Raw genomic sequence first — 21,565 nt, forward strand, 5'->3', positions numbered from 1 at the left:
CTACTTTCAGTGATGCCAGTCTTGTGAGTTAACTTTGTTTTTGTGAGTGCTGTTCTCAAAATAATGGATTTTGCTCATGGTAAGTGCACAATCTAGAAGCAGGGGGGGTGATGTTCCTAACAAGACTGATAACTGTAGGGAGGCTTTGAAACATCTGTCAGGTCAGGCGACAGCATCAGGGAAGCACATTCTACACCACATGAACAAAGAGACAAATTCTTCTCCCAGTACTGTTTTTTTTTTAAAGCCCAGTCACTTGACAAAAGTAACAGGAAGCATTAAATGCACACAAACAAAACAAACAATAAACTTCTTGCTCAAGCACAGCAAGTAAGAAACGGTCTCGCTGGATGAAGAGCAAGCAAAAAGGGATTTTTGTTTATATATTTCATCTCAGTGTTTGTCTTTATCGAATCTATAGAAATCTGTAAAGAATACTCAGTATAAATTCTTGTGTTTAAATCTCGTCCTCACCGGGTTCTTGTCAGTAGAGCCCCCCCCCACCCCCCACCGCCACTGTCCTTATTCAAGACAGACAGCCTGGTTCTAGACTGCAGGCAGCGCCGCTCATGTTCGGTTTCTCGTGACTAAACTGGTCCCATCAGCATTCATGTGACCATTAGTGGCACTGGTGGAACCTTGTTTGCAAAAAACAAGGTTCTTTAATACTACTACTTAAAAAAAAAGTAGTTTCCGGAAAGACAGACTGGAACGCTATTTTCAACAATTTGTGAAAAAACATACACATTAAGATGCTTTTTTTTCTGTGTGGAAATAAACGCATCAGTGAAAGCATCATAAAGTAAAGATGACTCCTGGAGGGAAGTTCGCACCGAAACAATCTATTTTTTATTTTATTTTCATCTGCATTGTGTTAAATTAATTCTGATCTTGTAACATTAATTTGCCCTCCTGTTCTGACTCTTTTCCGGTAGGAAGTAAATGGGAAGATGAGATCTTCTGGCCACTGTTTGGTGCCTTCAATAATCTCAGGAATTGTCGTTGTTGGTTTTCAGGGAAGGTTTGAATACAAAAATACAATAGAATATTTGGCAGTGACGAATAGGTCGTAAGAGAAGCTCGTCTTACGGGTCGGGAGGCCTTCTGTCTCATCCGATATTTTCTGTGTGCCACTTCTTCGTGAGCTTCTCGACTTCAGACGGGCTTGCAACAGCGAACACCTACTTTCGCACGCGTTGCCTCGCCAGTCGCTTCATGAAGCAGCAGGTTACTGTCGCGATGATGATGATGCCCACAAACAAGGCAGCAGAGACTCCAATAACCAAAGGGAGAAGGAGGAGGTCAATAGCTGAGGAAGAAAAAAATACATCTAGTCTTAACTTCATTTAGTCACAGAGTAGAAAGGAGACCAACTGGTAAAGCATGATCTGTGTTAAGATGCACAAAGTATTTCAACAAATGCCCTCTAGTTTTTATGCTGTAGCTGGATGGGACTAAAATGGATAAAAATAATCAATACATGAACTCTGGCAGACGCAAGTCCACAGTCCTTTCATTCAAGATATGATTCAGCCATTTTTACTTTTATATGATAATTGGTCAAATTACCATGAGCAGATTCTAATTCAACATTTGATTGATTTGATTGATTTCATGAGAAAATATTTCTTCCTTTACTGCTTAACTTTTTCCATTGGACAGAAAACAAAATATCTTTGGGGTTTTATAGCTAAGATTATCAATCAACACTATAATAGGGCATTCAGTGATAATTAAAATGGCTGCTAATGTCAGTTCTGCTTGTAAGTGAGGCTTGAACTGGAGCCAAAACAGGAAAAGAGTCCCACAGAATTTAATTACAGCTACATGAGGCCATAACAAGGTGAATATCTACATATTTAGGATGCAATTACAGAGAAGCCGTGATCAACGATCAACAAGGGAGGATTAATCAATGTACTTAAAATGTGTAGGCGCCCCTCTAGGTCAAGAGTTAACTCTGGAAATCTGCACACAATATCCTGAAGTATGCCTGATCGATGATAAATATCCAAGGGAATAGTTTATTATTATTAAGCTCACATGGCTGGTGTACCGGATAGCTTCCACACACCTAAAACAACCTGGTATTTCTAATCTATTACTTTACACCAATACTACTGAAGCTCACCTCTGGCATACAGGTAAACCGTTACTGTGTTGGACTCTGCTTTGGCCCCGGTGTTGTACCAGCCTCCATGTGGGTCCCGACCCCACGCCTCAGCATGACAAGCATAAAGGCCCTGATCCTCCATCGTCGCCGTGTGGACCCTCAGCCTGTAGCTGACAGCAGACAGGCGGTCGACGCTAACCTCGCTACCGTTAGCGTAGATCTTTGCCACGCCGTCGTGCATCATTGTAGCGACGAGCGCAGGGCTTTCCTTAACAGCGGCGTCCGGCAGACTAACGTCGGATGCTGGCTTCTCCTTGATATTCGGGATTGGCCAGCGCAGCCACTGCACCTGTGCCTGGGTGGGGCCTGTGGTCGTGACGGTGGCGTTGCAGATCAAGACGATGGTGCTCCCTCTTTTTAACAGCGGGCCTCGAGGGAGACGAGCCACAGCCGAAACCAACACATCTGGGGATGTAGAGGGTGCGTTCAAGGGTAAACTGAAACCTTTGTGGGCATCATTTCAGAAGAAAGCTGAAATGAATGAATATCAGCTGTGGCCAATCAGATGTCCCCCAAGTGTTGTGTCTCACCTTTGGTCTTGAGGTTGACTGTGACTCCATCGGACCTCTGGGTGAGCGTTGCAGGAATGGAGGGGCCAGGGTTTGTTCTTCCAGCGTAAACACTTACCACACAGCGGTACAGCCCTGAATCCAAGGGGCGGGCTGAGAACAGCTTCAGGGAATACCTCCCCTCAGCCACTTTCTCCAGAGAGCCCACGCTAGACCGGCTGAGGTCATCCCCCCAGCTCACAACTCCATCTGGGCTCATTCGGGCCAGCTCCACCTTCATGTAAAACACACGTCTTTGTTTTCAAAGGTAAACGTAATGATTCAGTTCAAGCATTTATATTGCAGCTGTGTCCTAAAGCGCGTCATAGCTTCATAGATTGATGACGTTAATGCGAGTCATATCAGTGACAATATAACGTTGTTTTTTTTCCACTTACACACTTAAGTGTCATTTTTCAGAGCTCTGCCTGCAGCACTTGAACGCAACACACATTAAAATACTACATGAAACAATAATGTAACCTTGACATAAATAAATGGCGCTTATTTGTGAGTAGGATGGATTAGCTATCCACCTCTGAACCTCAATCAACTGACATGTAAACTGTATTATTCAAAGAAGCATTAAGTATGAAAAGTGGAACCTCGACTCCCCCGGCTCCCGCCACATCGCTGCTCACAGATCCTCTCCTCATCCACTGAACCAGCAGGCCCGAACTGACTTCGGATGGCAGCCCCAACACCTCACAGGTCAGGATGAGAGGCAAGCCGACCTGCAGGGTGACCTCCCCTCTGGGTGAGGACGTTACACTGAGCGACTCCGCTGGGAAATGGAAAAAGGAGAGCAGAGATAGTCTGGTAAGAGAAAGCAAATCCTCCTTTGTGGGAAAACCTCTAACAAGCACTGCATTATCCTTTCTGTGAGAAAGACATCCTGCCTCGTGCATCCTATAATTTAATGGACAAAGCAGAGCTGGACAGTTTCCCAGTCAGTTACTGATGCAACAAACAAGACTACAGCGCCATGGCGACTAAATCAGCTCATCTATCTGCCAGTCAAACTGGAAGCATCCTGCAGGCTGAGGCAGGCTGAGGCTGCTGGGAAAGAATGACGAGTCCTCGACTGACTTGTAGAAACAAAACCTCAGCCGCTCTACTTTTGTCTCCGGTTTGTTTCGTAAACCAGACCAGCCGGCTTTCGCTCTACAGCCCTGTGTGCTACCTGTGGAGCAGTCTAGCCTGCGATGATGTCACAATTCACACAGCACAAACGATGGCACCTGCTTCAGGGGGTCACACCAACCTAGCTGCCGAACAGTCAGGTTCCCGATGTCCATGGTCCTCTGTGCAATCTTCTGCCACGATCGATCGCGGTCCCGCATCCACTGAGAGGCCTCGCAGTAATACGAGCCGCCGTCGTCCGGCTGCACCGCCCTCATCTTCATCACGTACACGCCCAGTCCAGTGTCCCCGGCCCTTTTCTCCAGCGTGATTTCTCCGTCATCATACCTCTTCCTGAAGGAGCGTCCGGGGACGACCTCCAGCATTTTGTCGATGGAGATGAGCTCTCTAGCGGTGCTGACCTCGGCCCCCGTTACGCTATCCAAACCCTCTCCGTTGCTGCGCTTCCCAAATGTGATGGACAGGTGGGTGAGCTCATCCGATTGGATACCGGCGGAGCAGGTCAGCGTGAGTTCAGACCCCTCTGGGACGGGCTGCCCAGTGAGGGCGCGGGTGTAGCTGATCCGGAGAGTGTCTGGGATCACTGGGAGTAGAGACACAGACAATTCTATTACATCAGCAGGCTACGGGTGCCAGATGGTGGGGGGGGGGGGGGGGAGATGAGTCAAATCTAATATGTGTGGCCTGCGTCTCTTTGTTTAGACGTTTCTATGTTTAGAACAATAAATCATTCGCCGGGGCTCCTGAGGGAAACCGAACGCCGTCACCACCTCTGGCTCTGGGCTTTACCGAGGAGAGGAGGATTAGTTGACTGATAGAAAGATGACACCCATCAGTGTTAAAACCGACACCCAGAATGCCTCACACTTAACCTCAGTAGAGCACACAGACGTGGAGAGCTACAGATTCAGTGAAAACAGGAACGATCGGATCGGCCCAGGCAGAGAAGCAGGAAGCATGAAAGCGGAACACGCCCTCCAGATGGTGGATTAGAACCAAGTCAAACACAGAACGGTTTATTAATGAAAGATAGCATGCATCTGTTCTGAATCTGACACAGAGTCAATATTTGAAGAAACATTAAGCATGTTTTCTGCAACCCCCCCCCCCAATTCATTGTTTCGAAGACACCGAACGCTTCTGTGGCCGTAAAACAGCTTAACTTCTATAAACGTAAGCCGGACTCACGTGAGCTGAAGGAGAAGCAGCTGTGTAACATCAATAAAATGACAGGACAGCGTAGCTGTTGGCCTACGTTGTACAGAGAAATCCACAGAGGAAATGTTCGGAAAGCCGTGATCAATACTATTTATCCCTGACAGATCGTCGCTATTGGTTTGATAGCAGCTCACGTCCGTCTGACGCCTTGGCAGCACCGTCAGAGTTGCGCTCCTGAAGTCACGCATGTTTGAGCGGCCCTGGGGCGACACTGACTGCCAGGAGTGCAGATCCAGAGTCAGCTTCTGGTAGATGACATTTTATCAGCACATTTCCACCCTTACCAATGCAGGACAGAAGCGGAGGCTGATCCTGATGAGTCTTCATCCAATCAGACTTCTGGGATATTTTACAATCAGCAGCATTGGGTTTTAGTCCATCTTATTGTCTACATTAGTTGCATTTCTCTTGTCAGTGTTTATTACGGGAGTTATTAGTATAACTTGATCATTGCTTCTTTCGTATTTGATTATTTCTATGTCATTTCTGTCTCACACATTCTATGTCTGTTCAGAACGAGAGCTCTCCTGGAGGAACTGATTTTTTAAAGCTATTTCATTAATCTGATTATATTTTCCATTTTTATTTCCATGAAGAGACAAAACCAATCATTAACAGATCACAATGCATCTTTCAAGTCTCCTGTTGTCAGAAAGTGATTAGACAGAAGTGTAATAAGTCGCTGCTGTACCTTTGACATGCACTGTTGCGCTGTAGTTGCCCTGGAAGGTGCCGTCCGTGCTGGGCGTGTAGCACTCAAACTTCCCCTGATCTTCAGCCCGAAGCCTCTGGATGACCAGCCGGGCCTTGTCCCCCGAGTCCCTCTCCACCCTCACCTCCCCATTCCTCACCCGGGGCTGGTAGGGGGCGTAAGGAAAGCCCTTGTCTCTGGTGGACACCACTCCCATTTGCCTCCCTCCGGCATCGTCCTTGTAAAGGAACCACTCAAAATCCTGCATGCGCGGGCCTTCATAGCCCGACACGACACAGGGCAGGGACAGGGGGAACCCTGCGACGCGGTAGAGGGGTCCGGGGGGAAGGGTTACATCACGACACACAGCATACTGGAACACTGTCGATGAAAATTGGAGAGAGAGGAAGAGAAAGGTATTGATGAGTGATCGAGACAGACTGGAAACAGCCTTACATCGCAGCATGCTCGATGGATGGACTCAGCAATCAATATTCTGAGCTGATGACCGACTAACAGGGGATCAATACATTACATAGCTGTGGGTAATAAATAGGGGTGAGGCCTGCCTTGTTTTTTTTTGCTTTTCACTCACAGAAATGACATTGACCAATTAGTCCAGAACCAAATGATTAATCCAAGAATTAAAACACATTTCTCAGAATGGTTTCCGGTTCCAGAGACTTGCTCTCGTGCGGAACATCTGGTGGCTTCCTTCCAGAGGTGCAGCAGGTGGTTCGCTGGTGTTCGCTAAAGCTCTGTGAAGCTGGTCTGAGGGTCGCTGCGAGCAGCTGTTGTGTTATTCTATTCGGAAAATATGTTGCTGATGAATTATTGCACTTTTTAGTGTGCAGGAAAGCCCAAAGGTCTTTGACAGCATCGTTGTGGAATGAAGTAAACCTGATCTCTCCAAACTGCATATCACAAAGAAACGGAGTGAATCCACTTCCCTCAGGCCAAAAATAAAATATCAATGCACTCTGTGGCCTCGCTGTTTAAGAGGAGCCCAAAGACTTCCTCATAACGAGCATTAATATTCAGTTTGACGGCCTCTGCAGCGAGAAAAGCCAGCTTCAGGTTAAAATGTGATTTTAGCTCATTTTCTGTCAACGAGGTTATCAAAATCCTGGATCTGTCTTCCAGCCACAGGCACTCCTCATTCCAGTAGAAACTCTTTCATCATAAGGGCAGTCAGAGCATCCCCAGGTGGAATAGGGAGAACTCAAAGGCAATATAATATGGGTCCTGAGAGGAACACAAATAGTCAACAGGGATATAACATTTACCGCCTTTTTAATAAAATGATGATCGAGCCAAATGTAAATACAGACGTAAGAGATTTGGGGGGAAAAAAATGAACACAAGAATATGTTAGTAATACTTTAAATTACATAAAACTCAAATTCCTCATGCAAATCAATACTGACTTAAGGAATTCTGAAATGATATCATCATTGCAAATATTGATTTTCTATATTTGGAGTTGTGCCCCCATCGCTCACACAAACTCATTACGCCTTTCCCACACAGACTCGCCGTAGTTTTATAAACTATTTATTTCATCTGTCAGGCAGAATATTAATTGAGGATGCAGCCTCGGAGGCAGCACGGGTAGCGTCTCCCTTGAGCCGGTCCCAAGCCCGGATGAATACCGAGGGTTGCAGCAGGAATGGGATCCGGCGTAAAACTTTGCCAGAATTAAACATGCAATCGACTAGGATGTGACCGCCAACTTGTTCTGTTGTTGGCATGTAAGTGCATCCGGCCGGAGGCGCAGTCATTAAGAACCACATTGGGTTTAGCTGTTTATATAGGCTGCGTCATGAACGGGAAAGTCTTCTCTAAATGAGGAATCAGGAGTGAAGAATCCATCGGCTTGTTCTTCGGTTGGATAAAACATCCTGCTGAAACCAGAGACCAGAGGTGTAGATCTATGGGTGGGAATGAAGGAATGCTAAAATAAGTTATTTAATGCTGAGTTATTTTAGTGGACAGGCAGCCAGAGGCCAGACGGAGGAAAGAAGCTGGGAACACATTCAGCAAACTGACATCCGCAAAGTGAAACTGAACACAAGATCAACGCCGAGCAGGATTTACGTCACCCAACGCTGATAACTACCTGGGCAACCAGAAATACCAGACGGGCGTGCTGCGGCACTCCCCTCCCGTGACTGTGAGTCAGAGCGGAGCACGGCCGGAGTTCTGTCACGGCCATGCCGTAGCCTCATAACAACACGCCCATGTGGACGAGGACACGCGAGACAAGAGGGACGATTAAGAGGATCAAGTCCTAATTATCGTCGGGCTCGGAGCGATAGGGATGAGGGGCCGCGTCAATAATGTCTGGATTAGAAACGGCAACAAAGAGGGCGCCCCGGCCGTCTGATAGAGGACATTCAAAGAGACGCGCGTCAGACAGCAGAAGGATTCTGCACCAGGGCAGAAATTAACATGATCAATAACACTGAAAGCAGGGAGGGGACATCCACAGCATGAAATGAAGTAATCAGTTAAAACACGAGTACTTTCATCAAGTATTTAAGTGCATTGCTTACAGTTGGAAGCAAAATGACTTAAATCTCATTGTCTACAAGGTGTGCTCTAATGAGAGATCTTCATATAGGATCAACGTCGCCCTGAGCAGGAGGTTGAATGTCTGCAAAGCAGATGATATAATATATGTGCAAAGAAGTCTAGCAAACCAGAAGAGTGTCGTAAAAGATCCTGCACAAGTTAGAGCAGCCATGAAATGACCAGAGTGCAGGGGGGGGGGGGGGGGGTCCAAATGAATGGACACGGTCACAAACTGCGCAGCGAACGCGCACAACAGGGCAGACTCACTCACTCACCCAAGTGGAGAAGCACAAGCAGCGTCGTTTCCACGGAGGTCTTCATCTTCATCTTCATCTTCCCCCGCGACGTCCCGCCGGATTCGACCGATGAAGATTCGCCTCTCTGTCTTCTGATCGCTTATCGCCGATCATAGTTCATTAATGATTAGCGGACAAAACGCAGGCTGCAAACAAAAACCCGCAGACGCGATGGGATTATTTGGAGGAAAAGAAATAACATTATGCAACAATTCGATTCTAGCTATTGATCATCCGAGGTATCAATGCACGGCTGTACGTGGGATCACCTTTCTCATTCGCAGTCGCGTTCCGGTCGACGCACCTCCTGCCGCGTTTCCCAGGCCGGGCTTCGATTCAACAGACGGTGCCGTCCGGTCCGGCCATGAAGCGCTTCAGCATCACAGTGGGGGGGGGGGGGGGGGGGGGGGGCGTCGGGAATGAGAGGGGGAGGGGCTTGTATGCTAAAGCCTCCCAGAGAAGGAGGAACTGCTGCCATTGGTCAAGAACGCGACGGTGACGTTTGGAACCAATAATTATAACGCGGGGGGGGGGGGGGGGGGGTGAAACACTAACAGTCTACCGCCAGGGGGCGCCAGGCGAAAACAAACCAAGTCCACCCTGGATTTTTTTGTTTTACAATGTGTTTGCTCCAGATTTGCACCGAATAGCATGAAGTCACCGGATATACAAACTCCTCTAAATAATTAGGATCAGAACACTTTATTGATTCCAGAGGGAAATTTTATTAGCAACAGTCCTCTATTCAACAAACAGGAATAAGAAATTGAGACTAGAATAGAAAGACTTTATTGTCATTGCATAGTAGTGGATATACAACCTGATTAGGAACTATACGCACATAGTACAGTGATAGAAATATAATAGAAACAATATAATGTTTACAATGATGCATTGTTTAATTTTATTGCCAATTAATTGCAATAACATTTTATTGAAGAAAAGACCTTCTCTGGCGTTCAGTTCTTGAGGGTGTTGGTCTCAGTCTCAGTCTCGGTCTGTGTGAAGAGAACAGACCTGTTGCTAACAGTTATCGCTGTGCATGCTTTGGACAGTAGTATTGCATTATTGTGCATTTATAAAAAAAAATTGTATCTGTCTACAAATTGTGTTTGTTTTATTGTAAGCTTTTATTATAGACTGTCAATCGTATACTCAAAAATAACAAAGGTTTGAGATTCAGCCACTAGATGGCGACGACCAATTGCTGTAGACCTCCACACTGACTTAAAATTTAATAACACAAAATAAATAAATATAGTAAAGAATAGAATATGTGCTACTCTTAAAATGATACAAATACATAACAGTTTTTGTGAAAGTGGGCTCATTATGTATTCACATTCAACTTCCACTGGTCCTCCCTGAACCGTGAAGCAGTATGTCAGCTTTCTCAAGCTGACAGTGATGTAAAACAGCGATAAAACCCAACAAACATTTCTGTGGCTTGTGAAGGCAGTGGTGACGTTTCCACCATCTCTGTCTCTTTTTTCGATTCCTTCAAATGCATTGCAAGAAATGAGAATATTAAGTTCTCTAATTATTTTTCCACACTTCAAGTGGCGTCAGAAGAAATATTAAAACCTAAAGAGATCTGGTCCTGGGAGTGTAATGGACTGTATATATGGGTGTTTATTGGTGGACAGGAGTCCTTATTCGGCTTATTCTGACGATGTCTTCCATCAGAACGCACCTCATTAAAGGTACCAGTTGTCAGCCATACTGGAGTTTCCTTACCTTGCCTCCTCACTCCTGTCCCCTCCTCCGTTAGGCATACATGGAAACATGGGTGACTTCACAGCGTGGCTCGGCAGAGAGAGGGGAAGTCATTAGGGTATTCTGGGTTAACAAGGCGGCAAGCTGGATATGCAGACTTCAGCAGGAGCCCACATCAGCACTGAGGGATGGCACTCATGCAGAGTAAACTTCCTCAGCTGTATAGCTTCCAATATATCACAGTGAGCGGATGATGTCGCCTGATCCACTTCCAGGGAAAGAAATCTCCAACAAGCCTCATTTTTCCAGCACTGGGTTTTGTTGCTCACGTGTCTGTGCATTACTTAGAGCATGCAATTATAAAAATCTGAATTTCTTTCTTGCTATTAATGGGTGCACGCTTTAGTAGTTGAGTCCATATTTTTAAGCTCCTCAAAGTGTCTGTTTTATATTCCCAGTCAGGTCCAGTATCTATATTAAAATACTGTCCTCAACAACAGTTAGGACATGCAGTATGTGCCCTTTGAACTATAATGTTATGCTACTTTATACTTCTATTTTACCGCTGTATACTTTCAGAATGTCAAGTGTTAGTATTGTACTCCTCTACATTTCTTTGAGAGTTACTGATGATCTGATAAATGCATGAATATAATGCTCTGACATACGCTGTATCTGATACTATGTCATTTTCAACCTATTGCAACAATGAAATTATTTTTACACCCTAGTATATCACACACACACACACAGGATGGAGCACACACACACAAAGGGCACACACAGGCTGGAGCACACACACACACAAAGGGCTTGTAGACATGCAACAATGGAGAGATGGTAAAGAGAAGGGCAGACACATGCTGGCGCCCTGGGAGCAGTTTTTTGGGGGGGTTCGGTGCCTTGCTCAAGGGCACCTCGGCAGTAACTGAGGTTAACTGACACCTCTCCAGCTACCATTTCACACTCCATACCGTTGCCCCCCCCCCTCCAGTCCCAAAGCCAAGTCCATGTCGACTGAGCTGCTGCCGCCATAAACAAACATGAAGTAGAATTTGTATTTATTATGACATATTTCCCTCAATGCACAATATCAATTTTCCTCTTAGATATATATTGGTTTCCACACATGCCTGAGGGAAACTTGTACATCTTGCCAGTTGTTTGACTTGCCTGCTGCTGCTGGGAACTGCTGGGATCCCTGAAAACATTAAAAGCTTTTTAGAGCTGAGGGCAACTGGGTCAGTTCGTAATTCCCCGTGGGCTGGTCGGTAGAAATAGCCCCTTTCTCATTCACTATTTACTATCACAATTCTGCAGCACAATGGACGATCGTCATCACATTTTACCTGCAGTTTGCATACTTGCTCTTCTTCTCTTCTTTGTGTACTCACTCCCACTCTGTCTCCTTTAGTGCCACGACAGACTAAACTGTGACCTACTGGAGACCGTCTCTAATTAGTTTGTGCTGCAGTCACTGTAGTCAGGAAAACACCCCTGTCATTGGTGGGACTTCACCGCTGTCAGAAAGGATCCTTTCACTGTGTGTGGCATTGCTTCACACATATTGGCACCATTTGTTCATTCATCTTGTTCATGTTGCTCTGACATTATTTTTTTCGGTGCAGACAGAGGTTCTGTTTGTTTCTTTGTTCTCATCTTCCTCCTGTTACCGTGTCTTGTGTCAGCCATGTTTTTTATGTTTTTCTAAATCATTCCTCGGCTTATTTCACACACACAGGTATAGTGAATAGCAACACGTCCCGGTATTGACTATAGATCATTCTTTCGCGAGGCAAACACATGTACACATGTTCTATATCTGTGGTTCATTTGTTCTCCAGTTTTACGAGTGTGCCGTTACAAGGGGGCATCCAGTCAGCAAGTCACGGTGATGGAAGAACCATCGCTAGACAAAACAAAGCGCAGGAGCAGGGACCAACACTTAATTTACTGCTGACAGGATATTAATACATTTCGCTCAAAGGGGCTTTGGTTTTGTAGGTTACTTCTCTTTATTACAGAATGCAACAACAATGTTTGGCTAAGCAGCCGACCGCATCGTTTGACTTCTCCTGGTCACCGTCTTGGATTGTAAATTTGTGAGGTTGATCAGGCAGTTTTTCTTGGAATAGAATGTTGATGTATGTATGCCTGTGTGCAGAAACCACATGTAACATTATACCCCTATGAACTGTGTTTTTACAGTTTTACGTTCAGCTACATGATGAATATAAACCAGAAACTGGACAGATGAGGTACTTTATTGTCCACAAATATTAAATAGGTACAAATCCCTCAACTATAACACAAAATGCAACCTTTTGAAAGACGCCGTGTTTATCATGTCTTCATGAGGGATTCTGTTGATGCTTAGAAAATACAGTACAATGGAGCACATGCATGTCTGTGATGCATGTGTGTGTGTGTGTGTGTGTGTGTGTGTGTGTGTGTGTGTGTGTGTGCACGCAGCAGATATGTAATGTAAAATGTTAGAAGTGGTCTCCCATGGTGTAAGTAGCAAGACCGGAGGATGATTTTAGTCGGCTGCCACACCACAGACAGGCAGACAGCAGATAGAAAGTCTAATGGGCCATTTGGTGGACATGAAAAGAGGATGGAACACAAAGAGGAGAGGAGAGGAGAGGGCACAGGGAGGCCAAAAGAGGAAAGAGAAGGTCTGAAAGAGGGAATTAGAAACACATGCCGTTGTCTGACTGCTGGTCTTCCCCCCCGCCACCACCTCATCCAGACAACCGCACACAACAAAGACGGGAGACGGGCCAGAAATGGTGTGAGGCTGAGTGCGAAGGTGATGATACGTTGGCCAGTGTTTTCCTCCAGACTGGCGGTGTTTTATGGAATCAAGATGGCAACCAGCAAACGCTGTAAGCAAATGCAGAAGACACATTGGATTGTGTATTGTGTTGTATGAAAATAAGAATAGCTGGGGTTTCTTTTGTGTATAGTTTTGACAAGTACGGTATGCATATATTGTTTATTGGCAGAATGAAACCCCCCCAAAAATCATTTCCTCATTGTATGAAGGGGAATAACAGCTGTCGCACAAAGCAGTCTGAGGTTTTATGTGTAACAAAATATTCATATAGTGCATATTCATAGATTGTCTAGGCCTTTTTTTAGAAGGGCTGGGAGAACAAATGAAGCTCTACTGAAAGTTCAGAAAGGAAGATTATCCCTTTGCACACTTAAGCATGTCAGACATTGCAGTATAATGTCCTGCTGTCGTTGCCTGGCGCTGTCAGTTGAGATATCAGCTGTGATCAACAGCTGGTTGCCTCTAACCGACAGCTCGATGAATTCCATTGTTAGTATAGCGTTGCGCTCCTGTCTCTACAATATGGTTCTATCTGTATCTCAAGTTCTTCATGCGGCTGTCAGGATTCAGAACACTTTATTAATCCACCCTTCATCCTCCTCCATCCTCAGTCAATGCAGATCTACAAAGTTCATGATCTTATCAGCCTCAGCAGAGTCATCAGCCGCCACATCCAGTGTCTGAACCCTATTCTATTTTTGGCTGGATTGCACCTCATCAGTTCAGTCAGGTGATTTGACAAATGTGCCTCAGATAGTCACTAGTCACGGGAGAAACTAGTCAGGTAGAAGTCAAATGTTGCTGACAGAGAACTAACGGGGCAAAGAAAGGAGTTGACAGGAGATTCTCAGGCCAACTTTATGATTGTGATATCAGCATTTTGAATCATTATCAATTTAAAACGGAAGATTTAGGGTTTATTTAGTTCCATGGATATTTAATCCATATTTAGTACTCATATGTAATGAGTGCTTCCAAACGTCACAATAAATTTCTTTCTTCTAATTAATGCCAAATTATTTGAATGACTAACTAAAAATAAATAAAATACAATTTCAAAGATTTTGTCATTGTAATGTTTTTTTTTTTTCATTTCTGGTTTTTGATATTCATCAAAGAAAAACCAGGTTATTAATTGCATTATAAAAAGTTATAATGTATGAGAGGATGAGACAACAGCTTTGCTGGAATCTACGTAGCTCACCTCACAGTTTGGTTGCTAAAGTTCTGTTATACTTTCCCATAGTGGAAGAATGATGTGTACATCTGAAAAAGGGAATATACAAAGAGACAACACGTGTTATTACTGTGCAGAGAGATGAGAGCTGTTAACCTGAGTTGACTTGTAACAGAAAAATATTGCTGTGATTAACCTACATTCATAAAATATTGATGTTAACTTATAAAGCTTGATGAGTACAGGAAATACATTATCACTTCCTTCAAATAAAAAAAAACCTGATTTAATCATCTGATGCTTCACTTCTTCATGAACGTACTACAAGTACAAGTACTGTATCATACCTTATGAAAAGTTTCCTTCACCCCTCTGTATTTAAAATTATTAATCATTTTAAATCACAAGATTACATAAACAACCATTTCTCATTTTTCCAATAATGTTAAGGAGTAAATAATATATTGCAATAATAAAAACAAAAAATCCCATTACCGTCAAAAGTGAGGTATTTGTACTACTGAATTACTGTAAATTATTCCTCTTAAGTTTCTGTTCACTTTCATAAAAATAGAACCAAAGGCAGAAATGATAAATTATTCATGTCCTGTATACTGGAGCTAAATTATGCCAATCCCCTCTGTCTACAAACATGTGTGCATAAAGCTGCAAGTTGCCCACCTGTGTCCAGGTTCTGGTTTTGTGTAAGAACACTGTGTGTGCACTTTGCGCAAGTGTGCGGCTGCAGTCCGTGCTGTGATTAAAGTCCACAGTGAAAGACTAAGAGAGTGTAAGTATCATCGGCGCGGTGAGGGTGGTGGTGGTTAGAGAAGGAGGGGGGGTCGCACAGAGAGACAGACGCCAGCATTGGTTTGGACCTGAGCCTGAGGAGGACTGTGGCTGATGGAGCGTGGAGGAGCCGAGGAACAAGAGAGAGGAGAGGAGGAGAAAATCTGAAATATAGACGAATGGTAGGGGAGAGGGGAAAGTTGCAGTCGCAATTAATAAACTGAATGGGTACAAAGAGGCAGCAAAGACGAGAGAGTATGAGTTACTTAAGTTTGAAGGAGCTGAGGAGCAAGGGAGGAGGTGGGGGGGGCAGAGATGAGGAAGAAGAGGAGGAGAAGGGGGATAGGGGGCTCATTAACCAGTGCAAGATTGGAGCCTCAGTGGCTTGCTCGCATTTAACCACACTCGGCCTTTGATGAGGGCTGGATCCTCAAGCTCAATCAGTCCCACATGAGTCCAACTGAGAGAGGGAGACTGAAAGAAAGAGACAGAGGGGGTGGTGGCAATGATGAAACTGAAGGAGGGATGGGAGACAGGAAAGGAGAAAGGAGACAGGAAATGGTAGATGTATAGAGGAGAAGCGGAGGAGAAGTGACAGCCCAGGGGGAACAGAGGAGTAATGAGGGACGGTAGCATCAGGACATGGCTAAATGGACACTCACAAAGAGCCACTGAGAACTGGTTCTGGGTCGTTTCCTTCTGAAAAACAAACTACAGTCTGGGGTGGAAATGTTTTCATAATGCAAAAATGTTTGAACGGATACAGGAGTCATTGTGAGGGAGGATATACACAGGAAGCCAGTGACTGTGCATATATTGCTGTGGACTGCATGCTTGAACATCTGTTTTATTTTTTCTTGCTGTGTGTTAGGTATTTATGTGTGTCTGCGTACTAAAGGCACAACAAGTGTAACTATTTAATGTAAATCTGCATTGAGATGGTCTGGTTTCTGCATATTTTAAGTGTCAGCATGTGTATATTCATGCACAGGATGCACATCTGTGAAAAGTAACTTAAAAAAGCACAGTGGCTTCATTTCTGGACCTCCGAAGCTGAAATACGACTGAAATGCATTGGTCAGAAACCCACTCCACTCAAACCGCTCACTCACACACAAGAATGACATTTTTCTGTGACTTTACAAAACAAATTTGAGAAAGTAAACAGTGTTTAAATGTCTCTCTCTCTCTCTCGCTTGACCTCTTATTTCATTTTTCTCAAACGAATTCAGTCTTTTTTTTTTTTTACGTGAACAACCAAATGCGCCGCCTTGAATACCTCTGAGCAGAGACGGACGAGGCTACAGAGACATACAGCAGTTAAGAGTTCTTGGAGAGAGATGAATGCTTCCAGTGAGACATTAAAATGGCTGTAAGTGTTCTGAACATCTAGAAACATCTATTTCATGCTATCTTAGCATGCCGCAGCCTTTACGGTCCGCGTAGCAGCGTTCTCCTGGGCTTTCGGTGACATCATGGAGGTGTTTTCTCATCTCAGCAGGACAACACCATTTGTCTGTCTCCCAAGAACATTTCATGGTGGAAAAACAAATGCTTTATGATGCGGTGTCTCTCTAAGTTTGAGACACTGTAATACAGTCATCTGTCAAACCTTGCTGTATAAGACTTGCATTGTTTTCTACATTTGCTTCATGTTAGTTTTGTTTGTCCCACATTTCAGCATCACCTGTAAACATGATGAAAAATGAAACACTCACTGAGCTTCTTTGTCACTTTGTCGGCCGCTGTACCTGACGTGTGTGTGCATGTGTTATAAAGAGGAGAGGATGGGAGCATGTGTGTGTGTGCATGGGTATACATGAGCATGTGGCTGATCGGGTGACTGGCGTGCGGCATGGCGTCACTGGGGTGGATGAATGTGGCAGCATTTAGTGGTTCTACCAAAAGCTCAGGTCTCTCTCTCTCGTTCCCTCTTTTCCTTTCTCCTTTGCTCTCTCAACACCGCATCGGCACCAGAGGGCCACACAACCATTACCCAATTACTGCGTCTCCAGCATGAGGCAGAATCAAGCTCACTGCCCCATCTGATCCTTCCTTCGTCTTTCGTATCTGCAGTATTCTGCAGGAAGCAATTAATGGCAGCAGCCATGAGGATCACAATTAGCAAGATCTTCACTAGAACCTGCTCCTCTCACTACTCCACTGCGCCATAGTGGGGCAGCCGGCGGACATTAGCAGGGATTGACTTAATTAAAGGCTATCGAGCTGCCTGAATTAATTTGTCCTGTTGGCGCAAACTGACATGCAAGATGAAAAGATCAATGAAGAGCAATCTCATCCCGAGGGAAGCCAAAATCTGTTTTATATGACGTCCTGCTTCTGCAGCGGCAGCGGGGAGGACAGCAGCAGAGACGTAATTGCATCCGTGGAATAATAAAAGTGGATGATGTTATCGGGATGATAACCTAAAGGCTGAATGTAACTCTAAACTCTTCGGTTGAATCCCCTTTACCACTTGGCAGAGGTATAGAACTGAGGTTACTTTATTGGTTTCCCTAATTGGTGCCAGTTTCCATTTTCGTTTCCAAAAACTACAGCGGCATAGATTTGTGTTCACTCTGTGCACATCCACGCTACGTGCGCATTAGAGAGCAACAGGGAGATATGAAGAGGGAGAAAGAGAAGGGGAGGGTGAGGAAGAAAAGCAGAGCCGGGGGGGGGGGGCTGAGAGACTCTTCGCTGTGCTGCATGTGTAAACGTATGCAGCAGCCCTATGATGACTGTTTGTGCCTTGTTCTGTTTATGTGTGCGTTATGAGTCATCAGTGATTGGCCAAGTTGATGTGGTCAGCGATGGAGGCAGAGGGAACACTTTACTGTAAGTGCATCAATGGAAAAGAGCCTCTCTGGGAGGGAGGAAGAAGGGGAGGTAAGGATGGATGGTGGCGGTGCAGGGGAGGGGTGGTCAGAGCACATCATTTCTCCAATTGTAGGAGTAAATTACACAAGCGTTCACAAAACTCACCACAGTGGCGCTCAAAAGTCACTGCGACGAAGGAGCAGAAACAAAAAGGGTGCTTTAGCTTTGTAAACACACGTGCTGGGGGAGTAAACAAGAGATTTAAAAAAAATAATTTGCTGGGATGAATGCATCAGAATTATGAGAAGGGGGATGGACACATTTACGCGATCTGGCTGAGGAGAGCATCATTTTCTGTTATGCTCTACTCAAACAGGAACTCCTCGTCATCGCTGACTGCTCATCAGATGCATTCATGTTCAAGCAATTACACACAAAACACACCCTGGGAGGGGGCGGATCAGCATGGCTGCCCTGCAACTGCATGCACTGTGACCCATTATTCAGCAGCTCTTCCCTGTAAATGTGATAATTATATGCTTTCCCATTCACAGAACAGCACAAATCTACAAACCGTGTTGCTTCTGTTTATTCTCCCTGTAATTCCTCCTGTATTTCCTCCAACACTTAGTAAATGCATTATAAACCATCACATTTGCAACGCTTTGCTGTTTTTATGCACAACATTATTTTAGCGGCTTGTGTGCAATTATATCTCCTTTTTTTCCAGATGCAAAATGCAGTAAAATATAGAATATAAAGCTATTAAATGTGATTTTATTTTTAATTTTTAAGACGCAGACATCCGCCTTGTCCATCAGTGTGTGTTTAAGTATGCACAGCTCACTTGTGCGAGTGTGTAGGTGAACGTTTGAGCAGCCATGTGTGTACCAGTTTGTGTGTCCGTGTGCATGTGAGTGCTGATAGGCCAAAGCGCCATTGTGCTGCAGCGACTACAGCCCCCCCCCCCCCCCACCACACACACACACACCACAACAAAGGGCAATTAAACGCCGCTGCCTTGCCAGCTGAGGAGCCGACCGCCAGCCACACTTCCACAAACAGGCAGATCTGTTTAAAACCAAAGGGGAGAGGCAATAAAAGCCAACCTACCGGGAGCAACCCCCTCCAGCCCCCTTCCGCTGATTCAAACCAGAACGTGACTGACTGGCTTCACCCTATCCTTCATTGTCACTGATTCGTCCGCACGACAATCAGATTTGCACTTTCTGCATGTGAGATGCAGTGATCTATTATATACTGCTAATGCATATTGACCATATGGGCAAGGATGATCGGCAGCAGAGGAACTTTGATGGCAAACGTTGAAACATTCCAAGTTTAGCATGAGAGCACAATTTTGTTTTCTCTGGTGTTACAGGCTTCTAAGTTGAGCTTAGTCTGAGAATGTCCTTCAGGCTTTGGTGATGCATGTTTCCTTCAATGACAGGCTGCTCCTCTACAGGATGCGGAGTTGAAGCTGTGCTGTGTTTGTTTGACCTGCCAGAGCCCCTTTAAAAGTTTAAAGCCTTTCCCTTCACCGCTTTAAAACAGTGGAAATGATGGTACGCTGCTCACCAGCTCATTTCATTCTGTCTTTTTTTTTTGGCATCAGTCATGCCAAGAACCTACTGGCTGCAAATATTGTCTCCATTTTGTTTGTTTTTACTTTAAATGTAATGTTGGTGGAAGTCAAGCCCTTGCTGGGAAAAAGTCCAAGTTTGGCATTTGCTATTTTAATTAAATTGAGTTTAGTTATTTTCAGATAAATTTCTTCGCAAATATTTCATAAAAGAAAAGTGTTACTGATACATTCATGTGTAAGATTTTTTTTTATTTACCTTTAGTAAAGTTCCATTGTATTTCCCAAATGTAGTACTTTTAGCCTTATCAAATATCCCAAATATTTTCTACATATTTCTAGTTGAAAAAAAACATTTGTCATCTTTTCAATTTACAAGACAAGATTTTCAATTCATCTTCTAATGATGACTTTATATTTTGGGTTGGAAAAACATTGAGCAAGCATTCAGAAAAAGATCATTTGGGAGAATGTTTGACTAAAGATCTAAAGGTCATTGGTTCAATCCTGACTTTCTGCAGCATAAAAGTGATTTTTCACATAAAATGTACTGTGCTCAGTGTTTTTGATTCTTATTACTTTGTCAGGTTAAGTATTTAAAAAGGTTTATATTGTTGAGGTCACTTTTTCATGGGATGGAAGAAGCAGCACACACGGAGCTGAAATAGCTCAGTTGGGAGAGCGTTAGACTGAAGATCTAAGGGTCCTTGGTTCAAGCCCGAGTTTCAGCAACTACTTACTAAATTTTTCAATTCCACTGAGATAAGTCCAGTTAATTCTTACAAGTCTGTCAGATCAAAAGGTCATTGGTTCAATGCTGACTTTCTGCAGCATTAAAAGAAAAATTAAACTTATTTCTGCAGAATAATTGCCATTGAATCTCAGACCGGCTTCAGGTCTTGCCCTGTTGATTATACCAAACCTTCAAAGCAAGTTTGAAATTTAAGAGCATTATTTACTCATCAACTTTTCCTAAATAGTTTTTGGAAGTGTTCTAATTATTTAAAGCTTTTTTTGGATGCAAGAAGACTGAAGTAGCTCAGGTTGAAGAGTGTGGCTTTGAAGGTCCTTGAATCAATCCTGAGTTTTTAAATAAAACAGTGATTTTTCACATGTAATTCAATGAATAATGTAATTCCGATGAACTGGCGGCTTGTCCAGGGTGTATCCTGCCTCTCTCCCGTAGACTGCTGGGATAGACTCCAGCAATACTCGCAACCCGGATGTTGGATAAAGTGGTCAGGAAAATGAATGAATGAATGAATGTGAATAGTAATACATTGCAGTGCATTGTATTTTGTACATCCACTGAGGACATGGCTGATGAATATCCCAGTAATACAAATAGCTTAGTTTAATATTACGGCAATGAGTTTAATAACACTAAAACAAGCCAAAGCGTGTTTTAATTCTTTGTTTATAAAATTATACATTTTTTCACAAAAAAATGTTGTTGTTGTCTTAGTTCTCTGTGACCCCAGCAGAGGGCAGGAGCACAGGAACCTGCCATTGAGCGGCAGTTGGGCCTGTCCTGGCTCGGGTCTACCCCAGCCAGGCTCAGCCTGAGTTCAGCGTGGGCCACATCGTGGTGTCTCTGGTCAGGCAGCCTGGAGCCCTTGGGCACTGGCAAGGGGTGCGGGCGTCCGGGAGGGGCCCCCTCAAAAGCCATCTACGAGGGGCCACACCCACACGGCCATTACGGTGAAGGCTGTTCTGGGCTTCTCCCGAGGCCGCCCGACATCCATTTTTAGAGCAGGAACAGAGTAGACCACATGCTGTGGCTTCAAGCAAGTGGGGGGAAGGACAGTTTCTTTATTTTCAGCGAAAGCGCTAAGGACTTTAGAAGAATTTTGACATTTGTGCTCCAGTAGTCTCAGCGAGCACGGAGACAATGATCACGTCTTAAACTGAAAAACTGAGACGTAAAAATTAATTTCAAATAAAAACAACAAAAAATCTCATCTAATTTCCCAATTTTAAATTTGGTACCAAATTTTGT

General features: G+C 44.3%; 1 protein-coding gene and 1 non-coding gene across 2 annotated transcripts; one reads left to right on the forward strand and one right to left on the reverse strand.

The window, feature by feature from the left end:
- Nucleotides 1–925: 925 nt before the first annotated feature.
- igsf8 (immunoglobulin superfamily, member 8) lies at nt 926–21,235 on the reverse strand. The gene is made up of 7 exons (XM_068742052.1): nt 21,070–21,235; nt 5,774–6,154; nt 3,986–4,447; nt 3,327–3,505; nt 2,704–2,956; nt 2,132–2,578; nt 926–1,309 (listed from the first exon to the last, which is right to left on the reverse strand). Exons 1-7 carry the CDS (start codon nt 21,233–21,235, stop codon nt 1,182–1,184), a joined length of 2,016 nt encoding a protein of 671 aa, XP_068598153.1. The 3' UTR covers nt 926–1,181.
- On the forward strand, nt 20,225–20,297 carry trnaf-gaa (transfer RNA phenylalanine (anticodon GAA)). The gene has a single exon. It is a non-coding gene; the product is annotated as a tRNA-Phe (tRNA).
- Nucleotides 21,236–21,565: the final 330 nt, after the last annotated feature.

This window comes from Brachionichthys hirsutus, chromosome 8 (assembly GCF_040956055.1).
Source record: "Brachionichthys hirsutus isolate HB-005 chromosome 8, CSIRO-AGI_Bhir_v1, whole genome shotgun sequence".
In the NCBI taxonomy this organism is placed as follows: domain Eukaryota; kingdom Metazoa; phylum Chordata; class Actinopteri; order Lophiiformes; family Brachionichthyidae; genus Brachionichthys; species Brachionichthys hirsutus.

Bases quoted from the DNA above. Each gene is read 5' to 3' on its own strand.
- igsf8 (XM_068742052.1), bottom strand. From the start codon at position 21,235: ATGGCTTTTGAGGGGGCCCCTCCCGGACGCCCGCACCCCTTGCCAGTG. The intron at 3,506-3,985 runs GTTGGTGTGACC...TCCATTTCCCAG, and splicing joins CCTGACTGTTCGGCAGCTAG to CGGAGTCGCTCAGTGTAACG. The intron at 2,579-2,703 runs GTGAGACACAAC...CTACATCCCCAG, and splicing joins AGTCAACCTCAAGACCAAAG to ATGTGTTGGTTTCGGCTGTG.